Here is a 27037-nt window from a genome sequence, read left to right on the forward strand (position 1 = left end):
ACAAGGACACTGAATTACTTAATCCTAGCACAGAATGAAGACTTTGAGATCATCCACTTACACAAAAAAATTTAGACCTGAAGAGCTGCTGTAAGCCAAGGGAGGAAAACACCCTGTACAAGGTCATAAACCTCGCTGGGTAAAAAGTTTTGAAACTGGACACTCGAGGGTGGAAGATGATGGATTTTTTTTTAGTATGTTTTAATTCTTATACCTGCTTCAATTCTTAAATTTTAATTTTCTCCCCATAGGAAGAGGGCAGAGTCTGAGTCTAGAAAGAGCAGTATACCGAACAGTAAGGAGATTCCTTCACATCATCCTACAGACCCAGTAGAGCTGAGGCGCCTTAACTTTCAGACACCAGGTAAGAGCCTGACCCATCTGTCCCCAATGCAGTCTCCACTCACAGTTCAAGGCCCACTCGATACTGTCGTAAGAGATGAATATAACAACTTGTTTTGAATCATCTTTTTCATCCTATTGTTTTATTTTAATAATATTGAGGCTCATCCAAACAAGTCTGAAAGGAAATTAAGTTATTTATGCAAACCTAAAGTGGGGTGGGGAAAAAAAAGAAATATGATTCTTTTTCAAATTTTGGAAGAACTATAGTCTTTATAAAAATATTTACCATTAGTATGAATTTATCACAGTTTATTATTTTCAGTGACACCAATTTGGAACGATGTCAGTTTCTCATAAAGTGAATGCATGAATGAAAGGATGAAGGCATACATCATTCATCCCACTGGGAAAGCATAGCTTTTTTCTATATTTCCCTATTTGTTTGTGTTTATGGTTCTCTGAATTTTTGAGAAAGGGGAGAGAGGGAAGAAAGGAAAGATGGAGGAAAGAAGGAAAGAAAAGGAAGTGGAGGCAACATTTTAAAATATTACTTATATGTTACTAATTCAGATTTCTTACTGGGGAGACTCTTGAAGGGACTGAGATAAGAAAAATAATGTATTTTTCTTAAACAACAGTAAGTGCTTCAACAGAGGAAAAACTATTCTTCAAGAGGGGCATTTGGTACAATACTATTACTGTAAGCCTACATCTCTTTTGCTTTCTTTCAACCAAGGTTTGTTTATACCAAATGATTGGCAAGTAACAAATAATAAGAGGAGCTGAAATTACAAAGCCGAGTGGCACTAACTTAATAATGTATGATAATGAACATGGTAAAGAACTGATCTGAGAAATCTTTCAGATAAAAATTTGCATGTAGTGTTGTATCCCAAATTCTTGGCAAGTTTCTTTAGTGTTGACTGTTCTAACTCCTTGTATCATACACTATAGATTTATTAAACTATCCATGCTCAGTGAAATGCTTATAATTGAAAATATGTTATTTATTTTGTTTAGCATACTGTCTCTTTTACTCATAAATGTGCCATAGTAACAAGTCTTGAACAGAATGAAGTGCTCAGCGTTTTCAAAGTGGCTATACTTTGCAATCATGAATGTGGGTTTTCTTAAAAAATTCTAATTTAAATGATGCTAGACCTTTCAAATTTTCAGAAGGCAAAATTATATCTTCATAAGTATAAAAGGTAGAATAGATTTTTAAGTAACCAAATATCTTTTGTGAATATTTTGAAGGCTAGAAATGAACCCATGAACTTTTACATGACAGTGGAACAAGCACGAGTCATTCTTCAGGGTCCCTGCAGTTCCTGTGTGCATCATGCTGAATTCCTCCTTTAAAGCACCTTAATGTGAAATCATTTACTGTAGCAAACCTGGCTGTCCTACTGCACTTTCAAATAGGAGTACACTGACTAATTCAAGCTATTGCCAACTTCTTAATAATAAACCTGGAAATTCATGTACTTTTATATTGATTAACTCAATGTATACAGGACCAAAATGCCAGAGCAGTTATGTGCCATGTGCTTCTTTGCATCATTTGCCTCATCTTGCCTGCAATACATTTAAGAAACAAAGAGTATGACCGTGTTTTTCAGGCATCTTTGCTGGGCCACACTGAAGTGCTTCTTTGGAAAGTGGTCTGTGGGAACCAACCTTGGTCTTCCAGCAGAAAGAGAGGCACAGTCGAGGAGTTGAGTGGGAAGGCAAATGTTGCCCCCAAAGAGTCAAACGAACTGCTACCCCTCATCTCCTGCAGTTACCAACAGACAGAGCTTCCAGGCATAAATGGGAACCTCGGGTGGGGACTATGCAAAAAGATTGTGAATAAGAATGACTTTTCCCAAGGGATCTCTGTCTTCAAGTACTTCTCACTCCTATGTGTGATTTTTCAAACATGAAAAACCCCAAAGTTGTATTAAGAAATTTATTTTCCTAATGTATGTGGGAATACTAGACCCACTTATAGAGAGAACATGTTAAATTCACGTAAATCACTGGGAAGGAAAATGAATGTTATAATTAAAGTGGCACTAATCACTAATGATCACTAAAATCACTAAAGATTTTACAGAATTAAAGTGGGGATAGAAACATGTAAGAAGTTACCATTTAGCTAGCGACACTTATTACAAATGGATAATGGAATAAAGTGGGCAACATGAATTTTAAAAAGGAGAAAGGAGATATAGTGGAGGGAGAGAATAGAAAAGGAGAAATAGTCTAAGGCCCTAAAAACAACGGCACACATGGGAAGCATTGTGTTGTGCCCTCAGCTGTGAGGAGCAGTCCACTCAGAGTTGATTTGTTGAAGAAGTCTGTCTTCCTCCCAAGCCCTGTGGTGTGGTCTGCTGTCCTGAAAATTTGACCAGTTTACAAAGGAAATGGACTCAGCTGTCACTGTGAAATTCACAGAGATGTGACCACTTGCTTCAGCGAGTGTGGATTCCAGCCATTGACTGTGAATTACCTTAATTATTTGCCACTACGATAAGAGCAGAAGGTGGGATTGTTAACCAAGCAACTGTTTTGTGCTTTTTTCTTCTTGACTTCTTCACAAAGAATTAAGAGTTTTCTTGAGTGATGAAATAATCCTTTTCCAGGTGCTGTATAACAAGTGCTTTGAGTCTACTTAATTTTTAAATTATTCCTATTTCACTGTGTGAAATGTGATTTTATATATGTCAGATCTATGAATATATGACTTGTCCCCCAATATTATAACATTTGAGGGTATTTAATAATGCTATGCATAGCGACTTAATATTCCATGTGTTCATGGAAACTCTCGTGATGAAATAGAAGACTTGTAATTTATACACCAGCACCTAGCACAGAACTTGCCAGTGAAAGCAAATTGATTCCCATTCCTGGTGAGTCTGTTGTGAATGATAAAATACCAAGCAAACATTGCCACTTGAAATGTAACCAATATTCTAGATGGCAAAGGAAGCACATTGCTTAGTTCACTGATTGTATAAATTCTCTCCTTAAAAATGTGAATGAAAGATTCATTTACTCTTTAAGTTATTTATTCTTGGTTGAGAGTGTACACTGAAGGACTCAAATCTCGTTTCTCACTTTGCCCAGTTTTCCAAATGTCATATGTCAGTATTCTTACAGCTTAACAGTACCACAGGCACATTTTGGTGAGGAAGAGGTCAGAATTCTGTCCACTGTTACTCAGCTAAAACACAAAGAGAAGACAGGACGCCTGTTGCTTTTAGTTTAACTATCTAAATTTATGTGGGTGGGGATGTGGGGAGAAATATGCTGCTGAATATGGGCAGAACTCTGGACAAGAATCCAGTTCCTCTGAGCTCAGCACTGTACTCCGCTCTGAGAGAGCAGGAGGCTCAGCTTTCACAACTGAAGGCGCCTCTGCTTGAGGATCCTCCCCGTGAGCGTTTATCTGTCTTATCAAGATGCAGACAGCAGGAGACAGCCAAGCTGCAGTTGAGAGAAGCTAAACTATCTTATCTCCTAAGAGAATAATGGTTTAAATGAATAAATAATTAATTATCAATGTAGAGGATGGATCTGAATTAGAGTGGAATAGGTCATTGGAGAGGCATGGCTAGTATCGCCAATTCACAAAACCAAAATGGAGACCCAGGGATATAGATTAATATCGTAGTTAAGGTTAGACTCATCTTCAAAGAAAGTGGAATAAAATGGGCAAATTAGAAGAGAAGAGACCATAAGATAGGATTTTATTAGAAATATCTCCTGAACCAATTTTACAAATCTTTGAGATCTATGGACAAAGGAAAGAAAATATTCACCTATTAAAGAAGCTCTTGAAAGAAACTTTTCACACATCATTGTGGACAGCAAAAATGGGGTCTACATTCAGGAAGATGGACATCTGGGTTTCCCATTAGACATAAGTGATGGTGTTCATTAGCCTGGTTGGAATAACAGTTTTTCTTTTATTCTTTTTGTTTTGTTTTGTTTTGTTTTGGTACTGGGGATCAAACTTGGGACCTTGCACTTGGGAGGCAGGCAGTGGAACCACTGAGCTAAATAAATCTCCGGCCCTTCTTTTATTCTTCTTTTTTAAAAAAATCTTGACTTATTTTAGTTTCCCCTTCCATTAAATCTTAGGGGTTTTTTATTTATTACAAAAGAACATGGCAATAAGCCTTTTAAAGAATTGTATATTGGTTGTAGCTAAACAGGTGTTCATTATATTATTTAAATTTTTAGTATGTCTGAATGTTTTCATAATTGTTAGAAAAGGAGAAAATGGGTACTTTAGAGAAGAATGCTCTTTATCATATCACTTTTAATTTTTCTTCTTTTCCTTAACATACATAAAATAAACAGGAAAAGACTTTCTGTCACTACTGCAGTTTTGCTCTCCAGAAAGATATGCCATATGCAACTCTATATATACAAACCCTTCTTGACTTTCAATTTTATGTGCCTAGTTCTTTAAGAGACAAAATGTACAGTATGTGGCTAGCCTGTGACTATAGTATACACAATTTGCTGTTTTAGATTTAACTATATAAAAATGGACTTCCCCAAGTTATTGTTCTAGATTTTATCTCCTTTTAAATATCTGATGAAATCAATGGTGTTCTGTTCTGTAGATTTCAGAATGCACTAACTCTTCCTTGATAATAGCCACTCCTTCTCATACTTCGCTGTTGGAGGTGATACTGTAATCATCAGTACCAAGCCCTCTTCTGAATCTAGACACCTGGCAGGGCATTAGGGTGGACACATTTTAAGGGAGACATGTGTTACATACCTTTTTAAATGTGAAAAACTGTGAAAATCCTGTTTAATTTTTCTGGCCCATGGCCCCTGTTCACATACATTAAGTTTATGATGAAGATAAATATAATATTTTCAGTGGGCGATGATGTATAAGGAAGTCAAATTAATTATGAGATGTGTTCATATTTATGGTTCTTCCCAGCAAAGCAATTTAGGAAGTTGAGTGTTTTAGAGAAACACTCTCTTTCCAGTAAAGAAAGGTGTAAGACAGAAGGTGGCGGACAGTGTCTCGTGGAATGCCAGATGCCACCTCTCTCTGTGCCTTCCAGGATCTGCTGCCCCACTCCCACCCCAGACCCCCAGAAAAGCCTTTCAAACAGAAATGAAACTATGCTGTTCATGCTTGCACCTTTCTGAAAAGGAGAGTTAAGAATTCATCATCAGATGACACAACATAAAAGCTTCTTTTTCATTCTGTAGTTGACCTTAATATGTTTGGCCCTCAAGCATACACGGATGGCGGGTGACTGATGGGCTGTGAAAAATAAAAATAAACTCGTAAAAACTTAACAGATCAGAAATAGTGATATCAGCAGCAGAAATGCCTGCACAGCAACCGAGTCAGCTTTGGAAGTTCCAAAGCCTCTGCTTTGATCCATTTGTTCTAGGAATTGGATCAGCACTACCGGAATCTATTTTTTGTGTTCTTTCTTTTTCATATTTTCTTTTGCTATTAGAGATGTGGGAGCACAACCTAAATGAAGAATTATACACACACACACACACACACACACACACACATATGTGTGTGTGTGTGTGTGTCTTTTTTTGAAAACCCTGATTCATGGGATCAAAATGTTAGGTTTCATGATTTGTCCAAATTCTGGATTTTGAGAAGTTCTACATTGAAAATGAATTTTAATTATACCATTCAGTGCTTATGTCAGGGGGTACCATTAGAGAAAATTTCACTTAATGATGACCAATCATTGGTCAAGTGAAATTGTCATTATTGTTTTACCAATATGCAATTATACCTTAATAAATCAGTGTTCTTGTTATCTTTTCTTACTAGTTTGTGAGTCAAATTATAAACATAGTAGAATACTTGTAGTTTGTTCATGGTGCCCTAAGTAGTGTATATACTGTGGTAAAAGTACAGTAGTGAACTGCGTTTCTTTCTCTAGCACTGTTACATAAGTAATGTAAAGTTTTGCCAAGGTCATTACCATCAAATAGATGACCAGATTAGCTTCTCTTTGGTTCATAATTACACTGTTTTCAGGGCTCAAAAACTTCCAGATTTTGGAGTATTTCAGATTTTGAATTTTCAGATTAGGAATATTCAATCTGTATTTGATAAACATATCTGATAAGCATACTCTAAATAACTTAGTAAAATACAGTAAGAATAATTGACAAGCAAAAATACCATAAGTTACTTTGGAAAAAAATCATTTGCCAAATAGCAACTATTATTTTTAATATTTTGAATTCATACCTTTCATTCATATTTTCTTGAACAATGTTTTGGCAAGAAGTAATTAGGAAATACAGGTGTGGATATGAATGCCCACCTGTATCCTGTCTCCCATTATGGAGAGAGGCATACTCTAAATGAAGTCATGTTAACGCGTCTTCTTAAACTGAGGATGGCCTGTGATCTGTGTTGTTACATCAGTGGCCCAGCCTTCCAGGCCCAGTTTTATTCACGTCCCCCCTCTCGTGGGATCATGAGAAGTGCTCTAAGCCAACAGTGACGAGGTCTGGGGCCACATCTCCTGTATGACCAAATTTTGAATATATTTATGACATTGATCAACTTATGTAACTTCTCTGATTTTCATTTTCCTAACTGGTAAAATGAGTGGGCTTGAGCTACAGAGAGGGCAAGATAAATGAATCCTTAGCAGATAAACCAGTGCAAGAAGTACCCACCTTTATAGCCCTGGCACAAATCTCTGTATCTTGTCCATTGTCTTGTGTATGTAAGGCAGGCAGTCTATCCCTCAGCATCCTTTGATGTTAGTTCCAGTGGGTATGAAGATAGGATTTCATTATTTTAGTTACCTCTAAGATACCTCTCAGCTTAAAATGCCATGATTTTAAAGTTTTACTTCTTGTGAGAAAGCTGCCGTGACATCATCATCACAAATGTGTGTGCCCTGTTGAAGTAGTCATCATGTTTTGTTCCTGTAGCCTAAGGCAGAATTCAGTGACTACATCTGTCATTTGTCAGATTGAAATTGTGTATTTTGGATATCATAGCTTCAATAGGAATGCTGCTCAGATTCAATATGTGCCTTTTAAATGCATTTGTGTCGTGCATCTGTATCTTTGAATTGATGAAGTAGTGGCAGGAGCGAGTCCTCATCAGCTGTTAATAGTGCTTCAAGTTCTTTGCTGCTACTAATAGCTAAAGGACCAACACTTGCTAATGGGGAGTCAGGAGAGATCCACGCATATCACCAAGGAAAAGATCATCTCATTCTCCTAAATCCTGATATGATTATTAAACAAAAAGACAAAGGAGTTACAGGCTACCCTCTATTTCCATCATGAATATACACAGGACTCAGAGCCATTGCTAGAGAATTTTAAAAATATCATTTCTGGCTTCTACATCCAGATAGTCTAAATTCGTTGATCCGATTATCTGATTAATTGCCTACAAAAAGCAGATTTAAAGCACTTCAGATTCAAATGTGAAAATACTGTTCTCATAAAAATAAATTGGTTTCTACATTGTGAGAACATGCCAGGTTGCTAGACAAAACACTGAAAAGATGTTACAGTGAGATCAACTTAGTTTTCTTATTTTTTTAGTGTCTCCTTTCTTCAGTTAGAATATAATGTATTTGATGATATATCTTTTTTTCAATACTAGGTAATAGAGACGTTTCGGCAACATTGTACAACATTATTTTGAATCCTTGGTGATTGTTTTCTAATATGAAGGAAGGAGTTTCAGATTAGATTTCCTCCAGATTTATTACTTAGCATAATTTTTATGTTATTCAGTCTTTGCAAATACACAATGTAATTAATCTGTATATATGTTTAGGAAGCTAAAAAATGCCACTAAACTTAACTAATTCAAAAGATACACAATTCAACTGCATAATAGTTTCTTGCTTTATAAAAAGGAAATGTTCCCCATCTCTCCAGAAAAGTCGCTGTAAGTTTTAAAAGCTTTGTGTAAGAACCACATCCAATAGACTGTTGTCTGTTGAGAAATCTGTCAGTGTATGATAAAAAGGAGAGTTGTGAAGAAGGGGGCCCCTCCAGAATTTATCCAGTTCTACCCTTTTATTTTACCGATGAAGAGATTGATGTGCTCAGTTATAATCAATTTGTCCCTCTTCATAGAGGGTAGAGCCAAATGTAAAACTCATGTACAGTAATCTGGGTCAGGATTCTGTCTCCTGTGCCATTCAATTCCCACAAGCTCCCCCATTTCAATGAAACATCCATTCTGCCATTTTTACCTTTTCTAGAAATTTGGTGCAATATGGTACATACTGGCAAGCCTTAAGTAATGATTGGTTAATGGTATGGTATCTTTGCATGCATTGTATATTCTGATTTAGAAAAAGAACAAGCACAGATTTGCTTGGATTTCTCTATAACTTCCAAGTAATACTTCCAGACCATGTGCCAGTGCATGCCCAAAGTAAATATGTTGATCACATCTTTGGTTGTTTATTATGGTCTTCTACTGCTGTTATACTAATACTTTTCCCATCTCCAACTGGCTTTACTTTTGCAGCTTTGAGCAGTAATTCAGTCCCCTACGCCTCCCTGATTGGCTCTGTGTCCTCCCTCTCTAGCCAAACCACCACTCAGTCCATATATGATAGTAACTCTCTCCCACGATTCGCTCGGAAAGGTCTAAACATCTTTGTCTCTATTATTTTCTCTGTTAAAGCACTGTAGTGGTGTCCCCATCAGTCCATTCCATTCCCAGATGAGCCTAACGTCCCTTGTGCCTTTGCCTTTCCATTCCTTTTACTGGGGAGCACCTCAGCTGGCTAAGATCTATTTAATTATCAGCTCACTGTCACCCCCTACTTCCTCCACAGAATGGAAATTAGTTCAATTCTGCCACCTATAAAGGGCTCCCAAATTTTGGTCTGAATTTATAATTACATCACCAACAAAGAGTTTCTATTTCTAACCAACTCATTTTTATTGGCCCTCCAACTATGGTTTCGGCTGACTGGAAGCTGACCTTCTCAGCCCTCGGTACCGGTACCGACACAATTCACAGCACTGTGCTGAATGATAGTCTAGAAGAAGCAAAGTAGCTTTTTACTTAATTTGCTGGAACCTTTGATAATTTGGCAATTGAGATAAAAAGAATTGATTGGGCGAGGTCCAGTAATGACCCAGTTTCTAAAATGCCCGTGAAGTACTCACATGTCACGTTGACCTGTTGGTCATCATTCCCCAGCCTACGTTGCCCAAAGGGTTCCATTGACACACAGCCAGCATAGCTTCCAGTTTGAGTTCCTCCCTCAAGATTTTTGTACTTCAGAGGCTTCCCTGGGGGCATCCTAGTTCAGACTTCTTGAGCCAGCTGAAGTTTGTGTTTCTAAGATATGAGTCAGCAGTGCTTTCTCAGGATTATCTTGCAGAATCACTTCAAATGAAACAAAATACAAATGATGTGGCAAGTGAGAAAACATCAGAAAGACAGGAATTACTAAAATGAACAGTGAATTATTTTTAACAATATCCATGGAATGGATGCATCTTCAGCTGGCTGGCTGAGCTATGATGTGTCAGCCTGCCTCATCTCTGCCTTCTTTTCTTTTTCCACCCTTTTCCCTTCCTTTTACTTTCCCTGTGCTCACTTCCCCCAATTCACTTTCCATTAGTGGACAAAGATGCTTACACCTGAAGTAGATTGTAGTTAATAATGGGTCCTGGTGTGAAATACCGCCAGGTTGTTAGTGTGGCCATTTGTAAGTGTCCAGGAGAAGGTTGCAACCCCAAGGTCTACAATCTGCTACAAGTGGAAACATTTTTGAAGTTGAGTTTGCTGTCTGGTGTGTCGTCAGTGATGGTCGTCAGCGAGCTGTGGTGCATGTCATTTTTTGTGTCCATGTTTGCATGTGAATGTCAAGTCACCTACAGGTTTGTGAAATCTTAAAGCAATCTTAATCTAGTCACAGTATATGGTGAATCCTGCAAAAAACTCGCCACAGTTTTTACTGTCCTTTTGATAGTACATCAGGATATCCATTTCATTTTTTTCAAAAAAATTCCACTCTATTTTATTTTATTCACACCATCATTTCCCTTGCAGGTTCAGATGATTCTGGTTACCCTGGTAACCTTCATTCTTCAAGTTAGTTTTCCTTGATTATGCATAAGTCACTTTATGTTTCCTATCCAACTACTACTCTTTTCCTTTTAGGCCTTTCTAAGTGTCTGTTTTCTTAATTCACTCGACACCATTAAATTCCACACAGTTTCCATTTCACATAGTGCAGGAGAAGGGGTTTGAGATGACATAATAGTCATTACTCAAAGCAGAAGTTGACATCAAGTCCGACTGTCAGATCTGTCCATTAGCTAACCTCATTGATGCATAGCATAATAACATGTTCTTTTTATACTAGCAGAGTTAGTTTGGGCTTATGCTTGGGGATTTTTCTATTTGGGCACAAAATCTGCCCCTCCAGAGCATTTCCTGCTTTGAGTAACCAAACTATCTGCCTGCTTCCTCACCGAAAACATCTTTACTACTCACATGTTTTCAGGCCATTTCTAACTACAGTGCTCTCTAGATTTGGGAAGAGTTTACATCATTTTCATTTGTTTTCAAATGTATTTCTTCTTTCGTTTTTAATAGGTATGGCTAGCCATCCCCCAATACCTATCTTGGAACTTGCCGATCACATCGAAAGGTTGAAAGCAAATGACAACTTGAAGTTTTCCCAGGAATATGAGGTAATTCACTGCGTTTATACTTGACCATACTTTCAAGAGTTGCTGCCTTCTTCTTTTTGACCATATTCTTGAAAATTAACATCAGTGCTTTTTCATTTAAATGACTCAGAATATGATATAAAAGTGTCTAATTGCACCAACTTAAAAGTGTTTGTTGTCTTAATATAGTAGTTGCATTTTTGAGAAGTATTATTTTATGTTTGTTCAATGTTACTTCTTGAGATTGAGTTATCTTTTTGGCTTTAAATTCATAAAATATTCTGAATTGATGAGCTTCGTGATATATAATATAGCTGCCAAATACTTTGATTTATGGTGAGAATCTTCACTGAAAAAAAGATTACAGGAGAATAAATAGATTTCTCAGCACTCTGTTTTACATGGCTCAACAACTCTGTAATTAGTGTTTATAGAGACAGGATTTTACTTCTCAGTCTAAAATAATATTAGTGCTAATTTTAAGGTGACACTGCATTTCCAGAAAGTTATTTCTGAAGAAGTGGGGGATTGAATACTATCATAAAATATTAGAATCCTTAAAGATTCTTTGTGAATTCTTGATAAAGGTGAATGAAAAGTCTTTGTGCTATGTGTGCATTCCTGTGTGTGTGTATGTATTTGTATATTTGGACATTGTGCCATTTTTTAAGCAGAAATTTGCCAAACTCAGTATTTCTGGTATTCCACAGAACCAGGAACTGATCATGAAACCAGTTCATTAATTATTGCTAACTTTATTCTATGTAAAGCATTCAGGAAGCTGTTTTCAGTTTTGAGAAATTCACATTGGACTGTGGGCTATCTTATTTTCTCAAATGCTCTACTTTTATTTTTTTTTCCTCTAGATCATAATTGTTCTTTTAAAATTATGTAATATCCTTTAGAATAGTTTCTGTTTTGGGGCTTGAGTTTGCAAACTTAATTTTAGCAGAGAAAACAAGTTAAATGATGAATATCACCTAGGGCAACATAAAACAGTTAAATGTCAATTTTTATCAACCAGAATTTTTACAGCCCCAACCCCTAAGGACAACCCATAAATAACAGTATTTATTGTTATTATGATTCATACTATTTTGCTGTATGATATTGTCTCATGGCCCTGATCGGATTCTTTATTTGTGACTATGAATAATACAATGGGTAACAAAAAAATAAATATGTGACAACTCAACTACTTATTCACCACCACCAGTGCCACCATTATAACTCTCAGCTGTTCTCAATAATATTTGCATCACTCAAGTAATTTCAGTTGTATCCATTGACTGCAATAGCTGGTCTCCCTTAAATATGGCCTTTCTCAGGAAATGCTACATGGAAAGCTTCTCTAATAACACTAATTTAGCTGTTAGATTACAAGTGCGCCTTGGAAATCATTATGAACTGCATACTGGGAAGTCTCTCATTCAGCAGCTTCCTCAGTAGCCTTAGCCACTGCCATGATAGCCCACACCAACCCTTCACCATTGGTCATGACGATGATCTGTGATTACAGCTCCCTGCCCACGCATTGACTCTACTGTGCCTTAACAGCCATGAAGGAGATATTTAAATGCTCTTCTCATTTGTGGTAATAAAATTAAGGCCTCTACATAATATTTCAGGGCAATAATTTGGAGGATTTTTTTCCTATTAACTCTCATATAAATTTGAATACATTTTAACTGGTTTTCAGTGAAGAAAATGGAGCAAGGAAGCCTCATTATTTTCAAACACCTAATTATTTTGGCATCATCACTGTGAATTAATGTTTGCTGGGACCGCTTAAGATGCATTTGTCACTCCGTTCTAAGACTCAAACAGAGGCTAAAAGCATGAAAGCTGTTTGCACTGATCCTGAGGTCAGCATAGGAGGAAGCAAGTTACCCTCATAGCACAGTATAATGAGATCATGCCAGGGACCTCCTTTACTGCACCAGCCACTGGACCCCATCACTGGATTCTGTGACAACTAGAAGAAAGAGCTTGGGACATTAGTATAACCCCATCTCTAGAGGTCTTTATAAACCCTTTAGGTTTTCAATTTCTGATATGAGACTGAAATTTAATCACAATTTATGGGTGACATCTAGAATGTGGAGAATAAAGCCCCTCCCTATCCATAAGCTGGTATGGCTGTCAACATCAGTGACATTTTAGACTAAATCAGAAATTTTAGACTAAAATTTCAGACTAAATCGGAATAATATGTGCAGGTCGTATTAAATAAAATCTTAGGTTAGTGCTTCAGCACTGTTTTAGAAGCCTACTTAAGCCTACCAGTTTCCTGGTCTCAACTCCAGAAATGATGGTTCTGTAGGTCATTCATGGTTACTAGGAGCCTTTATTTTAAAAGAACATTTTAGACAAATACTCTGATTATTTTAATTAAAAAATGTCATTGGCTTAGGGTAATGTATTACACACCATGATCTTCATTTCACCATTTCCTGGCAAATGGACTCCTATATTGGAGATTCCATTGACAAGTCATCATTGTAGTGATCATTACAAAAACATACATGCAGAACCTATTTACTGTAGTTTAGATTAAGTAACTACAGCCATAGGACTTCCTTAAGGTAAAACAAAAGAGCTCTTAATTTATTGTAGAGCCAAAAGCTAAGAGTACAAGGAAGCTTTCAGAACTGTCACCTGGACTTAAAGCTGTGACATTTTCTTGACATCTTTGGAATTGTCATCATTGTGCATCTCTGTGCTGACTTCAGTGTTTGTGGTATGCAGGTCACCTTCTATTTGCCCTACCCATGCAGAGAAAGCATGATTATTTATCATATTTTATCATAGTATCATATTTTTACTTACACATAGGTCCCCCAAAGAAAGAGACGATATTTTTATTGGTAGTCAAATTCCAAAAGACAACAGTTGCTGAACTCTAAGTGACAGGGACACACATTAGGATGTAGCCCCTAGCAATCAATTCACAGAGCTCTGGGTCCCTCCTATATGAGAAAGAGAATGTGCACATGGAAAGGGCTTCTGAGCTAGGAAGAAAAACCAATGATTATCCACTACACTATTGAAGAACAGTAGTGTGCTGAGTGCTAAGAGAAACAGAGAAGATGTAAAAAAAAAAATACTTCTAAAATATCTAGTTGACCGAGACAAATATGTACATACAAAAATAATCAGAAGTACACCAAGGAATTAATCCCAAGAGCTAACGGTATGTTTCTGGGATTCTGTAAAAGTCAGAATGAGATATAGAACTGGAAGAGGTATGAAAAAGAGGAGATACTCAGTGCAACCAAGAAAAGCAGTGAAGAGCACGTTGTCAAGGGAAGGCTCAAAGACACTAGGAAAAGGATGTTCTGGGACTTCATACTCAATGTGGGGCCTACAAACAAGCACATCAGCACCACGTGGTAACTTGTAGAAATGCAGAATTTTAGGTGCTTCCCTAGACCTAAGGTCTTAGAGTCTACATTTTAACAGGAAACCCTGGCAATGTCTTCGAATAAAAGGAAGGTGTGGAGAGTAGTTCTTAGTAGACTTACGATGAAGCAAGCTATTTATGAGAAAGTTGGGTGAAATTAAATTGGACAAATAAATAGGGTCAGGAATTGTAGTCAACTTCCAGTGCTATTCTCACTAACACAAAGGTGAAGTTGAGGTGGTTTCATGGTGGAAAGGGCATGGGATTTAACCCAGACAGATTGCATTGTGCCTTGCATACTTTTTATGGCTACAACCTTGCTCTATTATGTAACTATAAATTTCTCCTCTGTAAAGTATGTTGCTATGAAAATTAAGTAATATACGTGCATATGTGTATATATGTATGAATTCCAGGTCACACAAAGTGTGTGTGTTGTATATGTGTCTGTATAAATTCCAGGATATACAATGTATGTGTGTGCATGTGTGTGCATATTATAAGGGATTCAAATAAATGGTAACTAAATGCCTAGACTTCTTTGGTATAGGGAAGCAGTGAAACCTTTGTTATAAAGAGGTGCTCATTTATTTTAAAACTATTCAGTGTTTTTAATAAGGTAAAGAAAAGTATCAAATTTCTTCCCACTCTCAAGAAATTTACAAACATACATAACAATGAAAAAATTACAAAATGTAATCAATACTATGACAGAAGTGTTTTCAGGGTATGATGAGTGTAATATTGAGTATATTTACAGTGTGGTTTCCTAGGACATTAATCTACCATCAAGATAAGATGGGAAAAGATGTATAAGATGGGAAAAATAGAATCTAGGGAAAGGAAAAATAATTAGGGCAACACAAAGCAGTTCTTTTGGGGGGCACATATGTTCATTTCCTAAATACGCAAACAGCACTTTGAGAAGTACAGATGTTCTGACTTCTGCATGTTGTTGCAACTGTCCTGCATAATGTGAGGAGTGAATGATACTGAAACAACCTTCTCCATTGCGAACAAACTTCTCATCTTGCTAGAAATAGATTGAGTGTGCTGTTGAGCAGATGAGTTTGCTCTGTCTCTCTTGGTCAAGACCCTTAACACAAGGGCATCCAGTGGTCACTGTCAGGAAATGCTACAAAATTAGAGACGATGGAAAACTAGTGTGCAATTTGGTTCTCAAGACTCAGTTTCCCATTGAAATACTGTACTAAGTTGTCCATTCTACTTCATGTAATTTTAGCTTTTCCACATTCTGTGGTCTTAGTTGAGAAAATAAAGCAGTTTTAAACAGTTATCACCGCAATAAAATTTCTTCCAAGTTTCTGAGAGTTACTTGTAAGTTACCTTATAAACCATGATTCTCCCTGTCATGGTAGTTACACAAACATAGATGATTGTCAAACATTTGATTTCAAATTTGTCAGTGCTAACTCACTTGTCCTAAAACCATATATTAAAGCTGCTCTGAGCAGTCTTTTTGTTATTGGAAAGAAACAAGAAACACTGTGGTTCATGAAAGTTCCACCTGGAAAACACCTTGGACTTATTTTTTTTCCATTGCAAAACCCAGACCCAATGTCCTGGCTGCTGTCTGTGTAGGTAGATTATCTTTGATCTCAGCACTTATGTGTCTTCCACCATTTATCATCCAAATGTGCTAACATTTTCCTGTGTCTATGGCAGTGTGCTCACAGCTCTTGTCCGTGCTGACCATAATGAGATTCTTATTTGAAACATTCCAGACATCAGCGTCCTGTCCCATTTTTAGTACAACATGTATATTATAACTTTGTTAAATAAGATAAATCTTCGTAATACTTTACTGAGACAAGTAAAGAGAAAAAGATATACTAGTACCTTAATGAATAATGAGACACACTGAAATAGTGCTAGACATCTAGAGACATTAAAAAATATTGCTTAGATTATATTTTTGAATGTGTAGACCTGCGTAGACCTCAGAGACCATGTGGCATAATCTTCTTATCCTAGAGGTAAGGAACATGAGAAAGGAATGGCCTACTATGCTAAAACCACAAAGCATATTCTTCTTAACTGTATTTTAACTTACCTAAATCATTTACTGTTTATTTTTCTCATGTTTTGATTTTTTTTTTTTTTTTTTTGGTCCCGGGGATCAAACTCAGGACATTGTGTTTGCAAGGCAGACGGTGGAACCACTGATCTAAATCCCTAGCCCTTCAGTTAGTCTTTTTTTTTTTTTTTTTATTGGTACCAGGGATCAAACTTGGGTCCTTGCACTTGTGAGGTAGGAGGTGGCACCACTGAGCTAAATCCCCAGCCCTGTCATGTTTTGATTACAAATCCTAGGACTCTTAGTCTCCAACTGTATCAAAACTACTTTACCGAAGATGTCAGTGAAAATGTCATGGTAGTTACCAGTGTGCATGCATGACTATCCCTGGAAGAACTCTGATTTTCTTGTGCTTCTAAGGAAGCGCTTCTTTTCTCTTTGTAGCATTTCTCTTTATTTCTTTTCTCTGTCCATTCCCGATGCTATACATTGTTTTCTCTACAAAAGAAACAAAAATTGTCTGTCATCAAAACAGTGACCACAAAAGAAAAAAATTTCTGTTTTCCCCAGGAAATGGCTCCTGGTATAAGTGACAATGTGTGTCAAAGTGCATTACAGGCACAAAGACATCATTAGTAAGCATTTTGTAAACCTCTGAGCATTCATGTGTTTTTTTTTTTTCCTTCTTTTTTTTTTTTGGTACCGGGGATCGAAGTCAGGACCTTGCGCTTACAAGGCAGGCGGCAGAACCACTGATCTAAATCCCCGGCGCCCCCTGAACGTTCATAATGCAGAGCCACTTGCCATATCTGCTTTCATTTGGTTTATACTTTATACCTAAACTCATGAGGGCGAACATACTGTAGAGCCTTATACAGTCACTAGTGAGAAACTAAGCAGTACACACACTCGTATTTTTTACTTGTTTGTTTTGATTTTGGAGGGTTTTTTTGTTTTGGGCCAGGCTTTGAATGCACTGGGGTTTTTCTGGTCTCTTCTGTTTTCCTAAAAGACAAAGTAGTAGGTAACAGAGATCTGTTTTAATCTTTTATGTGAATTTGAAAAGCAGAATAGACCAGGGAAGGCTTCCATTTTTAAGATGTTTTGACATATGAGCCATAAGAGATTTTTGTTTTGTTTTGAATTTTGAACAATTATGGTAGTTTATGTAATAGAATGAAGGAAGGATTTCATGAAATAAAGAGCAGTAACAGCCTTTTCATACTTGGCCTGGGTAAACCAAGTTGAGTATTTTCAATCAGAATCTGCTGCTATTCTAGCCTTGGAGGTAGGGAGGTGGGGTGAAGAGTCACTAACCACTTCCATAAGAACATAATAGTTTTTAGGGCGGGGGATTTAGCTCAGTGGTTCTGCCGCCTGCCTCACAAGCACAAGGACTGGAGTTTACCCCCGGTACCAAAAAAAGAACACAGTAGTTTTTCTGCCTCTTGCATTGGGTCTGAATCCTTTTGGCTCCCTCTCAGGGCCTTCTACTCAATGAGCCAAAAGTGCGGACAGAATGGCAGAGTGGCTAAGTCCCACATTCTTGAGTCAGAGAACCGCAATTCAAACCTGGTTCAAGCTTGTCACCCTAAACAAATATCTGAGCCTCTTGGTATTTTAGCTTGTTCATCTTTACAAAGGAAGTAATCATAGTACTTAACTTTATACAGTCATTAAAAATAAATACATATAAATGTTTATCAGAGTCCCTGAAATAAGCAGTCAATAGTAGCTGTTACTTATTTCATCAAATGTAGATAGCATCAGTTTTAAGTTGCCCAGTAATTATATGTACTACTAAGGAAAAACACTGCTGATATGATTCTAATTTGTCATTAATTTGATGGTACACATCAATTTCAGAGATGTCACAATGTCAGGAAAAATGTATTTCTTAGAATTAATGAAACCATGAAATCTTTTTATCACTGGCCAAAGCCCTAGGGGTTTGCTGAAACCAGTAAAAATAAATAAATAAACAATAATAATAATAATGAAAGAGAAAAGCTTTTCTCATTTAAACCAACATGGTTAGCACTTCCTGTTCGGCCTTTGTTCCTTTTGGGTGCCAGGCTGTGTTGGGGCCCCTCTCCTGTGAGATGCCCTGGCTGCTCTGTATGCTCTTGGCCATGTGGCAACAAGCTTTCCACTGGGCACACAGCGGATGATTAACCAAAGTGTGTGTCTGGATCAATTTCTAGCTAAGTTTACAGTTCAGAGAAACTCTTTGTTGTCATCAAAATTGCTCATACCAACTACAGGAGCAAACAGAACAAAGAGTGTCTTTCTATTAAAAGAGCCACTCTTCTCAGTCCGCATCCCACCTCATCTATCTGCAGTGAGGCCTGATTCTCAGGCTTTTCCCCCCAGAAAATAGCCTGTTATTATCTTTAGACCATTCAGAAGCAAATGCATTTGAATGCAGACCCCTCAGACTTAACTCCAAAGTACCTACTGATTAAACTCCCAGCACAGCTTTTACAGTGAAGATGGGGCTGCCCATTGGCAATCTGAGAAGATGCTTTCTTTATTCCACAGTGAAGGGCCAACCTCACCAAGTAAGATATAAAGGTACAGAGAGTCCCTTTCCAGCTGGCTGCTGCTCTGCAACTTGTAAACAAATCTAGGAGGACACAAAGAAGCAGCAGCCGCTCACCTTAGAAGTAACATTGCATCCAAAATCACATTTGTCTGTGTATTTATAGTCTTTTATTCTTGCTGAACTTCTGTAGTTATTGGAACTCAACGTGCAACCAATTTCTCAAGTTTCAAAATTGTTTCTATTGAGACTTTTTGAATGTTTGTTCTTTCACCCACTTTATTGTTCTTTTTTTTTTTTTTTTTGTACCGGGAGTCGAACTTGGGTCCTTCCACTTGTGAGGCAGGCGGCAGAACCACTGAGCTAAATCTCCGGCCCCTCACCCACTTTAAACAAACAAACAAAAAAATACCTCAGACTTTTTTTCCCTGACAATACTAAACTTCTGTCTTTCACACTTGAGCTTCTTTTCTTTCTTTTCCTTTTTTCCTTTCCCTGCCAGAGACCTAGTCATCTTGGGGGAAGTCTCACACGACCCTAGTTTTCTGTTTCTCAGACCATGACTTGTGGAGGTTCCCCATTCCTAATGGGCTTTTGACCGCTGCTATACACTGTCCAGATGTCTCTCCACCTGCTCCCACATGGGCCCCAGAGTCCCCAGGAAACAATCCTGAAGTGTATGTAGTTCCAAAGGAAGCTTTCCACTGCAAAAGACAATTATAGCAAGAAGTGAAAAAGACACTGGGTTTTGAACTTTACTTTGATTTTAAAATGAAGCTAGAATTTTAGGGCCATAGTGGTAAAGGTACACTTAGGGCTCGATAGCACATGCTGAAAGGGGCTTTGAAATCAGGGAAACCATGGTCCCTGTTTTGACTCAACCATTCCGTAGCTGTGTGACTTAAACCTGAGCTGCTTATTTCACTTTGTTTTGGTGCTCCCTTGTTTAAAATGAGATGATTAATGTGTAACCATGAGTTTGTGATGGAGATGAATACGTTGGGCACCTTGCCTCTTGCTCTCTGTACCTGGTGTGGAAATGCCTCTTGTTCTCATAGACCTCAACACTCATGACCTACTTGTTCATCATTTAATAACATTGATTTCTTTTCATAAAATACTTTTCCTTCTGTGATACCCTCTTCTTGTTTTCCCAGAAGGTATACTGTGGAAGCAAGTAGGAAGAGGTAGCAGGTGACAAAGATGGAGCATGATTATGGAGGTTGCTGAATTTTTTTCCTATTTTCTATATAATGTCATTCCTGGGAGTTGGATCTCTGGTAAAAAGTCCAGGGAAAGATGTAGAAAAGAACTCAGTTTAATTGATAAGTAGAAACTCTTGCGGTTTCTCTGCTATGAATGTTAATGCCCCTGGACACATTATTGAATTCCCCTGATCTTGGCTTCTTTGTTTATAAGATGAGCAGTTTGAATGCTTTCACTGTTTGACTGACTTACTGGAGAACCAAAAGTGACCCGAGAAATAAGCTCTGTCCTGCAAGCTTCAGCTGTCTCCCAGGAAGTACAGAAAGAACCAGCCCCTAACTATGAGAGGGTATGATCTCCTCTTTAACCCATCTCAAACCAGCAGGACCGTGATGTGGCATTGAGTGCTGCAGAACGGGCTGTGATCCCTGCACGAGTCAGGTTCCTCTTCCTGAACCCTCTTCTTTCTTTTCTTGCCAGTTTTAGGAATATGTTTTTTTTCGTTTCTTCTTCTTTGGTATTAAACTACATAGCATTTTAATATCATGATAATACCTACAGAGCTTCACAGTACACATCGTGCTTTCCAAGGATAAAAAAGACAGCAAATGTAGCACTTCAAAATATGTCTTATGTGTTAACTCGTTCAGTTTTTCCATGTGGGCACTGTTCGCATCTTCATGGTATAGAGAAGTGATGGTGAACATTTTAGAGCTGAAATTATTTTGTTTTGAGTAAGAATCTTTATTCCCAGCCTCCATCTTAGTCCCCTTGTTTATTTCCTTTTAAGAATTAGTAAGTTTAGGGCTGGCATAGCAGGTGTAAAGCCCCAGGTTCAATCTCTAGGAATAAGAGAGGGAGACAGAGAGGGGGTGGCAGAGTAGGAGGAAGGGCAGGAGGAAGAGAGAATGAATTAGCAAGTGTGAGGATGGGGAAAAGTTTACGATTCATAGCTAAAAAGTTACAGCTAACACCCCATTCTCCATTTGAACCTTATCAAACAGAAAACTAGATTCTATTAGTTGGGCTCCAAATCAACAACCCACCAACCTCCTTCCGTTAACCAATAGTAAATACATCTGACTTCTGATCTTGACTGTATACTAGGAAAGTATACAGGAGGAAGACGCAGATATTTGAAGGAAGTTGAAGGCACAAAGAAAGACCCGGTCTTAACTCTCAGAGCAGAGGGTTAGTGTTGACTTGTTTCTCACCATGGCATTTTAACTGTAGACCAGAGGCTACCTACTCCACTAATTCTAAAGATTAAGTGTGAAGCCATATACTGGCAAGATCCCCTTCTCTCTGATCACAGTCAAATTCTAGTTCACTTAGATAAGCCCGGAAGATGAAAGGAAATTTGTTCCTACAACAAATAAGCTGCATAAATCTATTAAAATAACACAAATGACATAAAGTAACACCTTTCAGATTTTCAAGACATTGTTTCATCTATGAAAAATCCTCCTTTATGTTTCTACAATTTAATGTCATCTCAGAGTTGCTCAATGATTTGCAAAGATAGAAACTGTAACTGTTCAATCTGCCTTGTGCCATATTTCAGGATGGCAGGAGCACACAGACTCATTGCCTGCTTAAGTTTATCTCCATTAGCCCGAGGGCTTTTTGTTATTATTTTGTTTGCTTTAGCAAGCTTTTATTTTGCTAAAGTGAGCAGCATGTCAAGTGGCATATAGCTTCATCAACTAGATACAGGGCAGAAGCTCAAATACCAGCTAGGCGCTTAGACTAGGGGACCTTTGTGGAGTTTCTCTCCCACTCTGAAATACGTTCATATGACTATGATAAAGGTCAGATTCTGGTGCCCGTTTCCCGCTGTGGCTATGTGTTGTGTCCCCTGGCTCTGGGTGCTGAGGTCCCCTCTGCTCTGTGGGTGGTTGGTAACTCCAGAGTGCAGAGCACCTGCAGTGATAGAGAAAGGGTAATTAGTACAGCTAATGAACAGTGAAAGCTGCCTCCTTCAGTATTAGGAGCATTTAGGATGGTGCATTAGGGAAGGTAGGAGAATTTAGTCTCTACCCACCCCCCATAATTAACTGACCTTGTTATCTTTCAAGACACAAGGAGAATAAAAATTTTCAGCCTAGGTTTTGGAGAGGGTGAATGTTGCTGTGCAACTGGGCATTGATTTCCTTTTCGTTTTCCTGGCTGTTCCTTCTACATTGATCCGTGTTGTCATAGCTCAGGAATTCTATATTTAAAAAAAGAAAAGAAAAATCCTTCTTAAAATTCCTTAAGTTTGAATCCAGTGTCATAGTTTCACGGTGGAGCTACATTCCAGGATCTTTAAAATCCTTGAATCCAATCCACCTCTGTTGTTTTACTGGAGAAAAGATATTTTCAGGGTCATTAAGTGATGTGGCTGAAGTCACTCAGCAAGTTTACGCCTACTACTGTGTAAGAGACAGTGTTTTCTGTGTAGACTTTCTATATGAATAAAGAAAAAGGTTTTCTGGGGGAAAACATAGTACATCTTAAAGTCATGCCAACAGGAAACAATAAAGATTTGGCTTTCTGTGAGAACTGAAGTTATAAACTATACTTGAAATTTAGGTACCATCAAGGGTTGTAATAAAACAGGTAATTTTTATTAATGGGAAAAAATAATTTTAGACCAAAAAATAAATTTGTGTCATATTTTATGCCTTTCTGTATCATTTGATTATTGAATTTTTCACATTTAAAATTCATTCTTTTAAAGTAAAAACTTAAGTGGACACACTTTATATTTGACTATTAAATAGGTATATCATAAAGAATCGAGAGAACCATTGGGCTTTTCCCCCTTACCCATGATGAATTTTTATATTTTTTATTGCTTTTAAATACCCGAGAGAGGAAATCAATGCCACTTTTGGGTTGTTTGGAAATACTGTGTCAGTCTGAGGCAGACCCTGCCTGCAGGCTTGGCTAGTAGGCCAAGAGGAGAGTGATACAGTGCCTGTCACTGTGCCTGTAACAGGTGTGATTTGTTCTCTGTTCACTGGAAAGAGTGCAAAGCGATGCAAAAGCTTCATTGCTTTACTTGGTTTTATGTTGGTTCCACTGGAATCCGTACTTTCTTGGGTGTGGGGAGTGCATCTTATTGATCCAAGTATCCCTGTTACTAGCATAATGTTACTAGCAGAACGATTGCAGGAAAAAATGACGCAGGAACCTGTTCTGCTCTTTCCATCTCACTCTTCCTGAGTATAATTTTGAGACATCAAGGCAGTTATCACTATCCAGTCATGAGTATAGATGCCTTGTCGGATTGCAACCCTGACCACAGTGGTTGCTGCAGCAGCATCCCCTGGAGATGGGAATAGCAGCAGTAACTGCTGGGTATGAGTTCTCTCTCTGCATGGAGAATCCATTTTTCCTTGGTGACTTCCTTTGGTTGACATATTGTCAGGACAGTGCAAGAGGTCAAGCTGCCTGTCCACGATTCTCTATATAGTCAGGGAACCCCTGGCCCTGCCTGAAATCAAGCAGCTGGAGAATGCTGACTACTGAGCTCACTTTTGCTACTGCCTCAATGTTTGGAAAGACAAAGGACCTGGAGAATTCATGTCGCAAGCCAACTCTGGTGATGGGGAGAATCATCTTTTCCTAAATCAATGAATCCACCAGCAAGTTTCACAAAGACTAGAAGCTTCAGTATTTCTCTCCTTATAGTTTGATCATTAAAATATTTCCATGAGAGAACATCTTTATTTCTTTAAAATTTCATTTGCTGTTGATAGTCATTTGGACTTGTAAAAGAATATAATGGTTTTCTTTTTGATCTGTAATCATTCCCACAGCAACCAACTGTAATGCCACAGAGCAAGGATTATAATTTTCTTTAGAGAATAAACAAATGAACTCTTTGAAATAAAGCTGCTCATTTCTCCTAAATATCTCTGAGAGCATGGCAGATCTTTTTCAAAATATTGGCTACCTCTGAAATGAATTTTAGGAACATTAATACCTTCCTTGTTGATGTTCTTTGTCCTTTTCCTGCTTTATATTCACGTCATCTCATGCAAAAGATATTTACTGAGTTTTTACTGTGTGCCAGGTACATTGCTAGAATCTGGGCCTGCAAAGATGAATAATGTATGATCTTTGTCCTTGAATTCATAGTCTAAAGATTCAGTTTTATTGCCAAACTTTAATCCAAAACCACAAAACCTAGATTTTCTTAAGATTCCAATATAATATCACTGTGAGTTTTACTTCAATGTAATGGGACTTGGACTTTTGCTTATATTCCTTATTATCTACCACGTGTGGAGTGATGGGTTTTTTTTTTCTGATGTTCATAAACTCAGGGATTTAGAAATCCAGTAGGCTGGTGCAGTTAGAATGGCAACAACTATCAAAAATGTATTCTTCAAGGTGTCTATTTGCTAATTTCTTGAAAGGAAAAATAGATCCTTTAAAGTCCTAGGATTTTGAACCCATCTTAAAGAAAATTCATTTCTCTTTCTCATATTCTGTTACTTGAATGCATATAAAATAAGGTTAAGGAGCAACATTTGTTCTTTATTGTATCTTCCTGGCAGAGCTTCTTAATGGTTCTGTAAGCCATGGGACCAGCTAACAAGCACAGTATTGTGTGTTATAATTTCAACCAAAATTCCCTGAGCTGTATAAACTCTATGCTTCCAGAAAGAAATATGGGATGCTAAAGCATCAAGCAGATCTTTTTATGTTCTTTCCTTATTGGAAATCATTGATTAAAATATTCCACTTATATTTTAATATCTGTATTAGAAAAAAGTCAATCTTTTAGAGCATGCCCTTTACGTTTGTTCATTTATGGACTGTTACTATTTAAAAGTTGCTTATAGACTCTTTGTGTTTTATTTACTAGCCCGTTAAACTATCAAAAGCACATCTTCAAATTGGAGTAACTAAGGTTTTGTGCAATAAGAGCAGATTCTGTCACCTAATAATTATTCTTAAAAATGATAGGTATTTTAAATGAAGTCAAATATATTCTTTTCACACAATAAAATTCTGTTTACTTTTACTGGGCAGTGTGATTAACAATATATTTGATTTTGAGAAAGTGGGTCATTTTTACAGTACCATTACCCACAATTTACTCCTAGGTAGTTTATGTCTACTCAAATATTCCAACATTGGATTGGAGAAGTATTTTAATCTTCTAGTATTTATACAAATTTAATGGACTGTAGCTTAGCCAATGAGTTATTTTCAGTAGTACTGTTAATATAAGATTACAGTTGATGGGGCCGGAGATTTAGCTCTGTGGTTCTGCCACCTGCCTTGCAAGCTCAAGGTCCAGAGTTCGATCCCCGGTACCAAAAAAAAAAACACCAAAGATTACAGTTGATGAATTTATAGCTATCAATATTGATAGGGAAGATAATCTGAAGACTTTAGCAGTCTGTTATACTCAGAATCATAATCTTTGTCTGCACTTTAAGATCAAGTTGTACAAAGTGTACATACAAAAGAAATGAGTTTCACAATTTCTAAAGACTTGCATAGAAATTGGGACAAAAATCTGAAATTGTTAAGATTATATTAAATTGATTTTACATATATTTTATATGCACTTAAACTGGGTTAACCATTGTACAGATTGCAAAGAAAATATAGTCAGCTATATTTTTGTTCAAGAAATTATAATAGAGTTGAGGAAATAAAAAGATAAATTATAATAACTTAAACAATTTTTTAAAGAAAGAAGTGCTAGCTCAGTGTAGCTAATAGCCAAATGGATAGTATGCACTGTAATACAGAGGTGGCATGCGTGCCACAGCGTGCTGTTGGTATTGAAAGCCCTAAAAGATTCACCCTCACTGTTCTAATGTATGGTGGTGGGCACCAGTGGAAATGCTTGGAAAAGATCTCTGGTGAGAGTAAATTAGGAAGAGTGGAATTTGAGCTGAACCTTAAAAGCAAAGAAAGATTTAGAAAAAGTTTAGGAAAGATAAAGTGCTTTCCAGGCAAGAAGTATTCCTGTGTGTAGAAGTCAGAATTGAGAACCTCAGATACAGACAGAAAACACAGCCAAAGGTTGGAATTTAGGAGGAATCATTAGGACTGATTATAACCACTTCAGTATTAATACTGAGGTGATGTACACCCCAAGGAACGCAGCATGCTGGTCCCTGACTTGGAAAGAAATAAAAATATGGAAAACAAGACAACGTAAAACAAGCGTGACCCAAATGTAGGAACAGTGCTATAGGCATTCAAAAATGAATCACTCAAAAAATTTAGAAAGCCATTTCAAAGGCCACTCCAGCTAATTTTCAAAGTTTCAAAGGTCACATACTAATGTGTAGATTGCAGTTGCTCTTCCTCCTTTTTTCTTTGCACACATAAACATTACAATTGTTAACTTTCTGTTGTATTTTAACACCTCTGCATTCCCTTAGTATAAATATGCCTCTTTCACTGGTAGCCTACATTTTAAACATGTAGCCACCTCTCACAATAGTTGACAATACTTGAGACATGGATAGTAATACAGGATGACAACTGTCATAATACCTTTGTCTTAGGATGCAGTAACCTGTGGTTACATAGTGAAGCAGTCCAGTTCTTTGTTAAAGATGGATTTATTGAAGAAAAACTTTCTACTAGAAATCCTATTAAAGTGCTATCCACTAAACTATTAGAAGTCATTAAATCTGTTATTGAAAGCTTGATATTTATAAGTACAAGTCCCTTACAATTCTCAGTACCTCCTGCTAATGCCGTTCTACCCTTTTCTCCATTAAACCTCTTCAATTCCAAGCAATGAACATGCATCAGCTTTATGTCTTTTCCTGCAGAATTTGTGGCATAG

General features: G+C 37.3%; 1 protein-coding gene across 25 annotated transcripts in view; it reads left to right on the top strand.

Annotated features, from left to right (window-relative positions):
• The window catches only part of Ptprd (protein tyrosine phosphatase receptor type D), a 403506-nt gene that overhangs the window by 286690 nt on the left and 89779 nt on the right, over positions 1 to 27037 (top strand). For all 25 annotated transcript variants that reach the window (XM_087183457.1, XM_021252829.2, XM_087183441.1 and 22 more), the window contains 2 exons: positions 252 to 364; positions 10958 to 11055. In XM_087183457.1, the coding sequence (XP_087039583.1) occupies positions 252 to 364; positions 10958 to 11055 (211 nt within the window). The remainder of the gene's footprint in view (positions 1 to 251; positions 365 to 10957; positions 11056 to 27037) is intronic.

Source organism: Heterocephalus glaber, unplaced genomic scaffold (genome assembly GCF_053883595.1).
Source record: "Heterocephalus glaber isolate CG9 unplaced genomic scaffold, H.glaber_assembly_v1.0 deba00001481, whole genome shotgun sequence".
In the NCBI taxonomy this organism is placed as follows: domain Eukaryota; kingdom Metazoa; phylum Chordata; class Mammalia; order Rodentia; family Bathyergidae; genus Heterocephalus; species Heterocephalus glaber.